The sequence below is a fragment of the Balaenoptera ricei genome, chromosome 15 (genome assembly GCF_028023285.1).
Source record: "Balaenoptera ricei isolate mBalRic1 chromosome 15, mBalRic1.hap2, whole genome shotgun sequence".
Taxonomy (NCBI): domain Eukaryota; kingdom Metazoa; phylum Chordata; class Mammalia; order Artiodactyla; family Balaenopteridae; genus Balaenoptera; species Balaenoptera ricei.
The window spans coordinates 50,614,054-50,627,369 of record NC_082653.1 but is presented as its reverse complement, the minus strand read 5'-3'; the positions used below and the strand labels follow the sequence as shown (position 1 = coordinate 50,627,369).

The following is a 13,316-nucleotide window of genomic DNA, read 5'->3' as shown; positions in this document are numbered from 1 at the left end:
GGGGGCTGAAAACAGGAGTGATCTCCGGGGCAGACCAAGGGGAGGCCAACTTCGGAGCAAGCTCCAGGGTGAGATACACATAGGGAGACGGGCCAGAAAGTGAGACACCCTGGTTGGTTCTGATAAGACCCCACATATTCCGGGCAGTCTGAAGGCTTCACCCACCATCAGGAGAGACGAGAGATGGCCCTTGCTCTCTCCACATCTATGAGGACAAAGTCATCACCAGAAAAGAAAGCTGTGTTTGGGAATTCACTGAAGGCCCAGAGGTTAGAACCCCATGCTTCCACTGCAGGGGGCATGGGTTCGATCCCTGGTCAAGGAACTAAGATCCCGCAAGCCGTGTGGCATGGCCAAAAAAATAAAATAAAATGGGGCTAATAATCTAAAAAAAGAAAGAAGGAAAGAAGGAAAGAAAGAAAGGGAAGAAAGGGAGGGAGGAAAAGCTATGTTCAATATCCGTCACTAATTACAGACACAAACTAGCAAACTGGACCCAGCAACCTGAAGAAGTGATTGTACAACATGATCTAGTGGGTTCTACCTCAGGAACGCAAGGTTGATTTAACATCTGAAAATCAAGGTGATATGCCAGGTTCACAGAATAAAGGACAAAAACCACACAGCTGTCTCACAGACAGAGAAAAAGCATTTGACAAAACCCAACACCTTTTCATGATAAAAACCCAAACAGATAAAAGGCATCTACAAAAAGCCTACAGCTATTAGCACACTTACTGCTGAAACATGTAATGTTTTATTCCCAAGATTGGGAGGAGGATACCTGCTCTCACCTCATCTGTTCAACATTGTACTGGAGATTCGAGCAATGAAATCAGGCAAGAAAAAGAAATAAAAGGGAAGGAAGAAGTAAAACCGTCTCTCTCTTTTTTTTTTTTGCATATTGCATGATTCTGTAGGTAGGAAATTCTAAATACACACATACACCCCTACTAGTCTAGTTAATGAGTTCAAGGCCACAATTTAAAAGGTCCATATAATAACCAGCAGTGTTTCTATAAACTACCAAAGGGAACTTGAAAATTAAATTCACACAACAATTCCTATCACAAGAGCATCAAAGAGAACATTCAGTGGTGGGGGAGGGGTGGATTGGGAGTTTGGGGTTAGCAGACACAAACTATTATGTATAGGATGGATAAACAACAAGGTCCTACTGCATAGCACAGGGAACTATATTCAATATCCTGGGATAAACCATAATGGAAAGAATATGAAAAATAATATATATATGTACAACTGACTCATTTTGCTGTAAAGCAGAAATTAACACAACATTGTAAATCAACTATACTTCAATAAAATTAAAAAATATGCTTAGATAAAAGTACTCATAAAAAAAAAGAGAACATTTTGGAATAAATTTAACAAAAGAAGTGCAGGACTTGCCCACTGAACACTGTAAAACATTGTTCAGAGAAATTAAAGATCTAAACAAATGGAGACATACCCCCTATACGGGGACTGCAAGGTTGGATACTGTTATGATGCAACTCTACCCAAACTAATTTATAGATTCTACACAATTTCTGTTAAAACCCAAGAAGCCTTTTTTACAGAAATTGACAAGCTGCTCCTAAAATTTTATAAAAATGCCAAGGACCCAAAGAGCCAAAACGATGTTGAGGAGAAATAAAGGAACAGAGTTGGAAGACTTCCGTCTGTGGAGCTGTGGAAATCAAGACAATGCGGCACTGGTGTAAGGATGCAGAAGGACAGAACACAACTGACGGTTGAATGCGTTTCAGCAAAGGCGCCAGGCCACTCAGTGGGGGAAGGACCACGTTCCCGACACTGTCGACATGCACACCTCCCACCCCCAGACTCACGGGAGCTCTGCAGCGTCAGTGCCGAGAGCAGGGAGGTGCCCCTGTGCCTCTGAGCCGGTCCTGCTGGGAGGGAGGCATGTGTGACCATTTCTAGAAATCCTGCCACTTGCTTCCACCAAACACTCTACACAAAAACGACCTCAAAATGGATCACAGACCTAAATGGCAGAGTGAGAACTCTAAAGCTTCTCGAAGAAAAAACAGGAGAAAATCTTCATGACCTTAAATTAGGCAAAGAGTTCTTAGACATCAAAAGCACAATCCATGCTAAAAAAATGATACGTTTGACTTCATTAAAATTTGAACTTTTGTGCTTCAGCAGACAGACACCCTACAGAAAATAAAAAGACAAGCCCCAGATGGGTCACAAATATTCCCAAATCACATATGTGATGAAAGACTTGTATCTGGAACATATAAAGAACTTAAAAAATTTTTATTGACATACAGTTGATTTACAATGTTGTGTTAAAAGAACTTTTATAACTCAATAATAAAACAATCATATTTTTAAGTGAGCGGAAGATTTGAATAGACATTCACCAAAGATGACGTAAGAATGGCTGATATCCCACGTGAACATCATTAGTCACCAAGGAAACGCAAACTATAAACGCAATTAGGTACCACTTCACACCCATTAGGAAGGCTACACTAAAAAAAGACAGAGATATCCCTGGTGGGGCAGTGGTTAAGAATCCACTTGCCAATGCAGGGGACATGGGTTCAAGCCCTGGTCCAGGAGGATCCCACATGCCGCGGAGCAACTGGGCCTATGCACCACAACTACTGAAACCTGCACGCCTGGAGCCCATGCTCTACAACAAGAGAAGCCACCGCAATGAGAAGCCTGCGCGCCGCGGCGAGGAGTGGCCCTCGCTCACCGCAACTAGAGTAAAGCCCTTGCGCAGCAACAAAGACCCAATGCAGCCAAAAACAAACAAACAAATTAATTAATTAAAAAAAAAAAAGATAATGACAAGTGTTGGCTAGGATGTGGAGAAGCCAGAATCCTCTCCCACACAGCCAGTGGGGACATGAAACGGTGCAGCTGCTGGGGAAGGCCTGGCAGGAGTCAAACACAAACTACCACGAGGTTCAAGAGTTCTGCTCCTGGCAACCTACCCAAGAGAAATAAGACCCACACACACAAAGATTTGTACACAAATATTCACAGCAGTGTTACTCATAACAGTCAAAAACTGAAAACGATGCAAATGTTCACCAACTGGTCAATGGACGAATACTCTGGTCTGTCCACACAAAGGAACATGCTACCACATGGATGAACTCACGTAAGTGAGAGAGGCCAAAGATGCATCTTACATGATTTCATTTACATGAAACGTCCAGGAACAGCAAGTGTATAGAGACGGGAAGCCCACTGGCAGCTCCAGGGCTGGAGGCAGGGCTGGGGCCTGCGGGTAAGGAATAGTGTAGGGATGATGGATGTGCTAAACACTGGATTGTGGCGACAGCTGCACAGGTGCTCAAGTCTTTTTTTTTTTTTAAACAAGTTTATTATTATTTTTAATAATAGTTCTTTAATTTATTTATTATTTATTTATTTTTGGCTGCGTCCGGTCTTAGTTGCAGCTCTCTAGTTGAGGTGCGCAAGCTCAGTAGCTGTGGCTCATGGGCTTAGTTGTCCCGCGGCATGTGGGATCTTAGTTCCCTGACCAGGGATTGAACCCGCGTCCCCTGCATTGTAAGGCAGATTCTTTACCACTGGACGACCAGGGAAGTCCCAGTGCTCAAGTCTTAAACTGACTAAGAATCATCGAATCGTATACTCAAAGCAAGTGAATATTATGATACATAAATTATATCTCAATTAAGCTGCCAAAAATAAACACAAACAGGTATTACTTCACCCTCTCAAAATTAGGCACCAAATTCTGAACAAAATTGACCGTCAGTGGGGCTTAAACAAGAAATTCCCCTTATTCCACCAGAGAGGGCTTCAAGTCTGTGCAAAGAAACATTGCCAGGCTGTCGGCACCCACGCCCGCTGATACGGGGACAACTCCCAAGAGGCAGGGAAGTGCCCAGAGGAAAGCTGACTCAGCAGCTCCCATAAAGGCCAAGATTTTATGAGAGAGAAATCAAGTGTGCTCGACTGCGGTGGGGCGGACTGGAAACTCGGCTGGCGCACGTCAGGGAGACCCAGCCACAAATCTGCTGCCTGGTTTTCACATTTAGAACAGCCTTCACTACATCTATTCTGCCAGTTGCTCTGTTTTACTAATGTATTTTTAATTCAGAAAAGTAACCAAATGGACCACTTTCCTTTCCTGACCCCCCTCCCGTCCTTCCTGAGGACGCTCCTGTTTCCCTGAGAGGCGGCCCCCGGCCCCCAGTCTCCAGGGGACCCAGGGACACTCGGCGCCCCTGCCCCACAAGCCGCCCGCACCTGCTGCCTCGTAATCGATCCTCCACACCCCCTGTGACGCCGGCCGGTCTGGACATGGGATGATGAAGGAAACCACGAACACCACGAAAAGGCAGATGAACAGCGAAAGAAAAAAGGCCACCATCCGGCACCGGGACAGGCGGGACTGCGGGGGCGGCTTCACGCTGGTTTCCTTTCCCGCTGGGTTTCCCAGATGCTCCTGCACCTTCCTGTTCTCGTTCTTCAGCGGGTGGATCTCGGCTTCTAAGTCCTTGCTGTCCATCATCGTGTGCACACCCCCAAGCTCACCTCTTGGCCACTGTGGTGGCGACACAGGAGAGGCAGTCAGGAGCCCCAGGGGTGGCTGTGACCGCGGCCCATCAGCCCAAGAAAGGGTGTCACAGACTCCACTGGAGAAGGCCTCTAACTCAGAAGGGCAGTGGGCGCACAGAGGCAGCACGCAGGACGGGTTTCCCTCTACGCTCCGCAGCTCCTGCCTGCTGACCCGGGCAGGCCGGCCGGGCTAGACTACGGCAGAGCACGCATTAAACATTAACTATTAACTGAGGCACCTCTGACCGGCCTCCCGCCCCGAGTCAGGGTCAGCCCCCCAGGGAGGGGGCTGCACTTACTCACCGGGTGACCCAAGCGAGCTGCGAGGTCTGATGGCACCTGTGTCCTTCCCTGTGAAAGGAAAACAACAGCGTTTACAAGACTCTGAGGGTTAAAGCAGTAAATGCACAGAAGCACTTATAACAGTATCTGACACACAGTGAGCACTCAAGCTAATTATTATTGGTAACAAGATAAAGTCAGGCCCGGGGGTTGGGGGGATGGGGGACGACCTCCCTCCTTCCTGCCCCTCCTGCTGGCAGCACCGGGCGTTGTCGGGGAGGAAACCTGGGGCAGCCACCTCGCAAAACAAGATGGAAAACACTTCTGAAGTTGAACCACAGACAGAGTGGCCCTGACAGCTGGAAACCTCCATCACCAAGCTTTGTGCTCTTCATCGTGCGAGAAAGAAACAAATTTCTGCCTGGCGTAAGGCAAGATATTTGTTATTTTAGTCCTTTTTAAACAGCCAAACCAGTGTCCTAACTAACACAAATTATTTTGAGAGGCTGCAAGGGATCAAAGGGTCTGAGTGGGTTATAAGCCTCATCTACCCGAGAGGGAGGCTGTGCCAGTGGTTAAAACCAGGACAGCGGGAAGGGCTCCCTCTGGGAAGGGGTGGGTTAGGGAGGCGAGAAGAGACAACAGAATGCTGGTTTTCTGTATAAACGTCTTACCTTCTGACTTTAACTGTTTTTCTCTATTATTTAATAAAAATAATTCATTTAAAAGCCTGTGTACACAGCCACTAGAGCAGCTTTAGTAATAAAATGTAAAATGGCAGGGGTGGGTGAGGAGGTGGAGACCCTGGGAAACACAGTTGTGCACAGCGGCGAGGAGGAAACACGGCAGCCGCTGTGAAACGGCCTGGCGGTTCCTCAGACGATCAAACACGGAGCAAACTGTCCGACCCAGCAGCTCCACTCCTAGGTGTCTTTCCAGGAGACCTGAGAACAGGGACTTACACAAACACCTGTACACAAATGCTCTGAGCTTCACTGTTCAGAATAACCCCAGTATCCATCAACAGGTGATGGATAAACAGAATGGGGTCCACCCACACTGTGGACTATTACACAGCCATGAAAAGGAGTGAAGCTCTGACACAGGCGATAGCATGGACGAACCTCAAAAACATGATGCTTGGTGAGATTATACAGACACAGAAGGTCATGTATCGTATGACTCCATTTATACGAAATGTCCAGAACAGGCAGATCCCTGGAGGCAGAAAATAGATGAGTGGGTGCCAGGGGCTGGGGGAGGGGGCTGGGGGGAGTGCTAATAGGTGAGCCTTCCTTCTGGGATGGTAACAATGGCTGCAAAACCCCACGCATGTACTAAATGTCAGTAATGGTAAAGTTCATGTTGTGTGTATGTTACCACAATTTAAAAAGAAAACCAAACAAACCTCTGTGCCTCCCCCTAGTGCTGAGACATGAGTTTTAACATCCTGCAGTCAGAAAAGGTGAGCCTGTCAAGGTAATGAGCTGGACACAGGAAATCAAACAAGGACTCGTGACCAGGGGCCTCCTCAAGCCCAAGCATCTTACCCGTGGGGCGGGAGGTGGGGGCCCGTCTGGGAGGGACGGGAAAGAGCCGGCAGCAGAGCCTGGATCTACCTGGCGCATCCAGCCTCTGTGGTCCCAGCGAGGGGTGTGTGAAATATTTAACACGCGTAGATTCTTTTAGCAAAGGAAAGAAAACTGAACGAGAGACCAGAATGCTAAAATTATTGATTTTAAAAGCTCTGCCTATAAAGTTCTCTTTCGTAAGAGCTTTAGAACGTTGGGCCAGAAACTCAAGCTCTCTCAACCACGGCTGTACAAGCAGGAGGGCACTTGCTCAAAATGACAACCACTCACATTTCACCTACAACCCTGTTTCCCAGACCTCGTTCACGGCTGGCACACCTGGAGACCAGGTCTGGACAGGGAATCCGCTTTCACAAACGCAGGCGCATGTGGGGATTGCAAAGTGCTGGTGAAATGCAACCAGGCAGTCTGTGAACGCGGCGGGGTGAGCACAGAGGTCCCTCCCGAGCCATGATCCTCACCTTGGGCACATTCACCACCCGATCAAATCAGCCTGTCTGGGTGGGGCCGGGCAGGAGGCGACTCCCAGGTCCAGCCACGGGAAAAAGCGCTGGCCCAAGAGTCTGCCCTTTTGCTGTGGTCACCCCACTCTCACCATCACATGGCTAGATTCTTCCTGCCTCCTGCCCTGCCATGGAGACGCCACCTCCCCATTGCCAGCCTGGAGGAAAGCAAAGCAAAGGGAGGAAGAGCCCCTTCCCTCCATCCAGCTGCCTGGGGGTTCTTGTCCTTGGAGTTCTCGGCAAGCTTAGTAAAGTAAACCCCAATGCCGACCCCAAGCTGGTAAGTTAAACCACTCCCTTTCCTAATCAGTCTTTGACTCCCTAAGCTAAGAAACAAGGACAGTGCAAAACAGTTACTGATGTAGTTTGGTTTGTTTTTTTTTTTAAGTCAGCCATAAATTTATGTGATACAACGTGTGAAAGATATAAAAGCATAACTGCCCTTCCTCTTGTAGCCCCCAGGCTCAAGAGGAGAAGCGTGGTACTGGTTTCTTACGGCTCCCTCCAGAAATATTCTGTGCACTGAAAACCATAAAGTGTGTTTTAAAATGTGAGTAGAATAATCGAGTTATAAACCTGACCTCTGAAAATTAAAGGAAATATGAGCCCAAACTATTCTCTAGTCCCTGCTACACAGGTTTCCTTGTTAAGTCAGACCAATGGTGCATCACGGAGGGAACACAAGGAATGCTGTTGGTCCCCCAGTGAGGGCGGAAAGAACCCCTTCCCCACGCTGCCACCCATCTGGATGTAGAAGCTGAAAGGGAAACTCTCTCCAAACGGTCCTTAGCAACACAGTTGGGGAGTCAGGTCAGCACCTACAGTCTGGCCAAGCCCACATGCAGGGGAGGACAAAATAAGACCCATCACAGACCTGATGGAGGACGGACAGAGGCTTCAGGAGGCCAGCCCCCTCTGCAGGGGCCAAGGCAGCCCTGCGAGACCAGCACCCCGTGGGCTGACCTGGTCCAGGGCCATGTTGCGATAAACATCCCTCCAGGAACCACCTTTTTAACCAGCAGACATTGGCTTCTAAAACTGTGAATGAGCCGCTAAGACATCTGTTGAGGTCCTAAACTGATCTGAGATCAAAAAGAATTTGTGAGAAACTCGTTTAAAAATCGCCAATGAGGGGAATTCCCTGGTGGTGCAGCGGTTAAGAATCCGCCTGCCAGTGCAGGGGACACAGGTTTGAGCCCTGGTCTGGGAAGATCCCACATGCCACGGAGCAAGTAAGCCCGTGTGTCACGACTACTGAGGCTGCGTTCTAGAGCCCACGAGCCACAACTACTGAGCCTGTGTGCCACAACTACTGAAGCCCATGTGCCTAGAGCCTGTCCTCCACAACAAGAGAAGCCACCGCAATGAGAAGCCCACACACTGCAACGAAGAGTAGCCCCCGCTCGCTGCAACTAGAGAAAGCCTGCGCGCAGCAATGAAGACCCAATGCAGCCATAAATAAATAAACAAATAAATTTACAAAAATAATAAAATAAAATCACCAATGGGATCCCCACCTCAATCTTAGCTTAGTATTTTATTTGCAGCTTGAATCATTTAATTCTCATGAGCATATTAGTTTGAGAATGTTTTTCTAAGTTTTATACCCTATAAATGAAGACCTAAAAAATTACTCATTATATAAAATGAAACATAGCCAATGTGCAAGATTCATTTTCACTTACCTAATAAATCACTTTCAACAAATACGTTAATATTTTCTTAAGGAATAATGATTTCCAGTCATTCAAAAACTAAAAATCAAATGTTCTGTGCCAGGAATTGTAAGTGTGCCTTTCTAAGATCATTTTTGTGTGTCATTATTTTTATTCTGGAAGTTTTAACTAATCAAAGTGGTGGTTCAAAATAAAATTTGGAAAATTTAGGAGCGTATTGATTCTGTTCCTGTAACAGAATTTCATGGGAGGACTTCCCTGGTGGTCCAGTGGGTAAGACTCCGCGCTCCCAATGCAGGGGGCCTGGGTTCAATCTCTGGTCCGGGAAGTTCCACATGCCATGTGGTGCAGCCAGAAAAACAAATAAATAAAATAAATAATAATGATGTCTCTTGGCCAGTTTGACTTTTTAAAAAAAATATATTTATCTATTTATTTATTTATTTGGCTGCGCAGGCTCTTCATTGCGGCATGCAGGATCTTTAGCTGTGGCATGCGGGAATCTTTTAATTGCGGCATGCGGGATCTAGTTCCCTGACCAAGGATTGGACCCGCGTCCCCTGCATTGGGAGCACGGAGTCTTAACCACTGGACCACCAGGGAAGTCCCTATTTTGACTTTTTAACACATGGCATCTTTACTAAGTGCACTGGAAGGTCTGTCGTTGGCAGAACTCGTGCAGTAACTTGTGATGATAAGTCACTGGACCCATGATAAACACTGCAAATAGCGCACATTACAGCCACTGTGGAAAACAGTGTGGAGGTTCCTCAGAAGACTAAAATAGAATTACCATATGATCCAGCAATCCCACTCCTGGGTATATACCCAGACAAAACTATAATTCAAAAAGATACAGGGAATGGGGCTTCCCTGGTGGCAGAGTGGTTAAGAATCCACCTGTCAATGCAGGGGACACGGGTTCGAGCCCTGGTCCGGGAAGATCCCACATGCCGTGGAGCAACTAAGCCTGTGTGCCACAACGACTGAGCCTGCGCTCTAGAGCCCGCGAGCCACAACTACTGAGCCCATAGGCCACAACTACTGAAGCCCGTGCGCCTAGAGCCCAGGCTCTGCAACAAGAGAAGCCACTGCAATGAGAAGCCTGTGCACCGCAACGAAGAGTAGCCCCCACTCGCCGCAACTAGAGAAGGCCCACGTGCAGCAATGAAGACCCAACGCAGCCAAAAATAAAATAAATAAAATCACTTTATTAAAAAAAAAAAAAGATACGGGGAATTCCCTGATGGTCCAGTGGTTAGGACTCAGCGCTTTCACTGCGGTGGCCTGGGTTCAATCCCTGGTTGGGGAACTAAGATCCTGCCAGCTGTGCAGTGAGGCCAAAAAAAAAAAAAAAAAAAAAAAACATACACCCCAATGTTCATAGCAATGCTATTTACAATAGCCAAGACATGGAAACAACCTAAATGTCCGTTGACAGATGAATGGATAAAGAAAATGAAGTACATATATATAATGGAATACCACTCAGCCATAAAAAAGAATGAAATGATGCCATATGCAGCAACATGGATGCAACTAGAGATTATCATACTAAGTGAAGTAAGTCAGAAAGAGAAAAACAAATACCATATGATATCACTTATATGTGGAATCTAAAATATGACGCAAATGAACCTACCTATGAAACAGAAACAGAATCACAGAGGAAGACTGGTGATTGTCAAGGGGGAGGGGGTTGGAGGAGGGATGGATTGGGAGTTTGGGGTCAGCACATGTAAGCTTTTATATATAGACTGGATAAACAACAAAGTCTCACTGTATAGCACACAGAACTATAGTCAATATCCTATAATAAACCATAATGGAAAATAATATTAAAAAAGGCATATATATATATGTATAACTGAATCACTTTGCTGTACAGCAGAAATTAACACATTATAAATCAACTATACTTATGTTAGCTATAAAATCATAAAGAGAACATCTTGTCAAGCTCCAGAATCGACACATACTTTTAGGCCATAAGAGTTCAGAGTTTTATTCATAACTTTGTAAAATGCTATTTATGTATGAAACAAAGCAGGAAAATATATTGAGAGGGGTTATGTTTACAGAATACTTCTTCAAGGTGTTACTTTTCTTAAACATACATGCATATTTAAGTAATATTTAAGGAAGTCAAGCAAAGTAATAGTACAATTCCACTGTTGTGTACGTTGTCAGTGACAAAAATAAAAATGCTTTGGTGGTTAAAAAAGAGAAAGAGAGAGAGAGATTAGCACCAATATAAAAGAACCCTAATGCATGTACATAAGGTACAGGATGGCGAGAAAGAGCAGATTTTGAAGCTGGGCTCGGTAGTGAGCTCTGCCTCTGGATTGTGGCTTTCCTCAGTTTCTTTTTCCTATTAGGTTGTTGGGAAGGTTCGGGTAGTGCATGTAAAGCTGGGGGCTGAGTGTGCGGCGGGGGCGCGGGGGGGGGGGCTCCCTCCATCGTTGTCACCACCCTCTCTGTGCTGCTCCTTCTCTTTCCAGACACAGAGACCTCAGGCATCTCACCAGCGCCCTCTTTTCCTGTTAAACGAAGCGTTTCAAGCCTGGAGCTGCCCAAGGAGTTGAGGGTCTATATTTGAGATCCTGAGAACCTGAACTTCACTAAGGAACACAGTCTCTTTGCACTGAAGGGTCCCAAGTCCTCCAGTGAAGTCCCATGACCTTCCACCCCTCCGTAAGGGGGCTTCACAAAGCCTGGGTCCCACACCACTGGCAGCACACAAGACAATTTAGGTAGTGCCAGGTGAACATTTTTATTTCTAGTTATCTCTGTATTTTTTCACGGATGTCTTTCCGTTTATGGTGACAGTGGTCTTAGACTTCCGGTAACTGATAAAGGTTCTTTCCTTAACTGTTTATTTTGAAGTTACTGATTTATAGGAAGTTGCGAAGATCATACCGAGAGGCCCCGTCTCAGCCTTCCCCAGCGGTTACAGCACAACTGCAGAACCATATCAAAACCAGGAGAGCGACGTTGTAGTTCTATGCCATGGTGTTCCCTGTGTAGATTCATGTATATCAAGATACAGAACTATATTCCATCACCACAAAGAGCCACACCCACCATTCCTCTCCCCTGGCAACCACCAACCTGTTCTTCATTTCTAAAATTTTGTCATTTGGGGAATGTTATGGGAATAGAATAACATAGTATGTGAACTTTGAAATTGGCTTTTTTCACTCAACACAATGCGCCTGAGGTCCCTCTGTGTTGCTGCTGTATGAATACAGTTGAGTCCTTGTATTGCTGAGTAGTCGTCCCTTGGTATCCACAGATGCTCAAGTCCCTTACATCAAATGGGATGCACATAACCCTACACACACACCCCTCGCTGTACACCTTAAATCATCTCTAGATAACCTGTAATACCCAGTACACTGTAAATGCTATGTAAACAGTTGCCAGTGTGCATTGAACTCAAGTTTCGCTTTTTGGAACTTTCTGGATTTTTCCGCCTGGAATACTTTCAATCTGCAGCTGGTTGAATTCACGGATGGGGAACACGGGATACAGACAGCCAATTCAGTTTTTAAAGAAATGGCAGCTTTGTAGTTTGTTGCACACATATGTAGGATTGCTGTATTTTCTGTGTGGCTCAGCCTTTTTATCATTGCACAATGCCCCCCTGTCCCTAAGTAATTCTCGCTCTAAAGTCTATCTGACATTAATAGTTCTCCTTATCTTCTCTTCATGTTTGCATGGTATATCTTTTTCCATCCTTTTATTTTCAATCTACCTATATCATATATTTGAAGTAGGTTTTTTTCAGACAGCACAGGAATCATTTTTTTTTTCTTCTGGCAGTGCCACACAGCTTGCAGGATCTTAGTTCCCCAACCAGGGATCGAACCTGGGCCAAGGCACTGAAAGCACTGAGTCCTAATCACTGGACTGACAGGGAAGTCCCTGGATCATGTTTTTTTTTTTTTCAAATCCACTCTGCAAATCTGTATTTTCAGACCACTTACTTTTAAGGAAATTATCCATATATTAGGCCTTTATTCTGCCTTTTGTTGTTTGTTCTCTGTTTTTTGTTTCTCACTTTTGTTCTTCCTGACTTCCTGTGGATTACTTTATGAATAAGGGAAACATTATTTACAATTCCAGTTTTATTTATCTAGGTGCTTTAGCGTGTTTCGCTGCAATTTTTAGTGGTTGATCTGGACATTATTAGACACACCTAACTTATCAGTCTCCTGCTGTCAGCATTTTCCTAGTTCAAGTGAAGTGTAGAGACCTCACGTCCCTGCTTTAAGCCTTTACCAGTCTGTGTGTAATAGAATTGTGTTAAATATCTCCTCTACATACATCTACACATCAGTGTTATATTTTTGCTTCATTCATCAAACATAATTTAGAAAACTCAAGAGAATGAAAGTCTATTACATTTACTCATATTTTTGCTTTTTCTGTTGTTCTTTCCTTCTTCCTAATGTTCCAAGAATCCTTCTCTTAACATTTCCTTTATGTTTCAAGAACCTCCTTCAGTCATTCTCTTAGAGCAGGTTTGCTGGCAACCAATTCATTTTCCTTCACATGATAATGTCTTTATTTCTCCATCATTCCTGATGAATAATTCCCCAGATATAGAATTCAGTGCTTGACATTTGATAGGTTCTTTTCTTTCAGCCCTTGAAAAACATGATGCCACTTCCTTCTGGCCTTCA

General features: G+C 45.3%; 1 protein-coding gene across 5 annotated transcripts in view; it reads right to left on the bottom strand.

Annotated features, from left to right (window-relative positions):
• Nucleotides 1-13,316, bottom strand: part of FAM234A (family with sequence similarity 234 member A) — a 31,173-nt gene that overhangs the window by 6,794 nt on the left and 11,063 nt on the right. For 2 of the 5 annotated variants that reach the window (XM_059896043.1, XM_059896044.1), the window contains exons 2-3: nucleotides 4,875-4,926; nucleotides 4,264-4,561 (exon numbers count right to left, since the gene is read on the bottom strand). In XM_059896043.1, the coding sequence (XP_059752026.1) occupies nucleotides 4,264-4,528 (265 nt within the window). In that variant the 5' untranslated portion in view covers nucleotides 4,529-4,561; nucleotides 4,875-4,926. Of the gene's footprint in view, nucleotides 1-4,263; nucleotides 4,771-4,874; nucleotides 4,927-13,316 lie in introns of all 5 variants that reach the window. The other 3 variants (XM_059896040.1, XM_059896041.1, XM_059896042.1) reach the window with 2 other exon arrangements.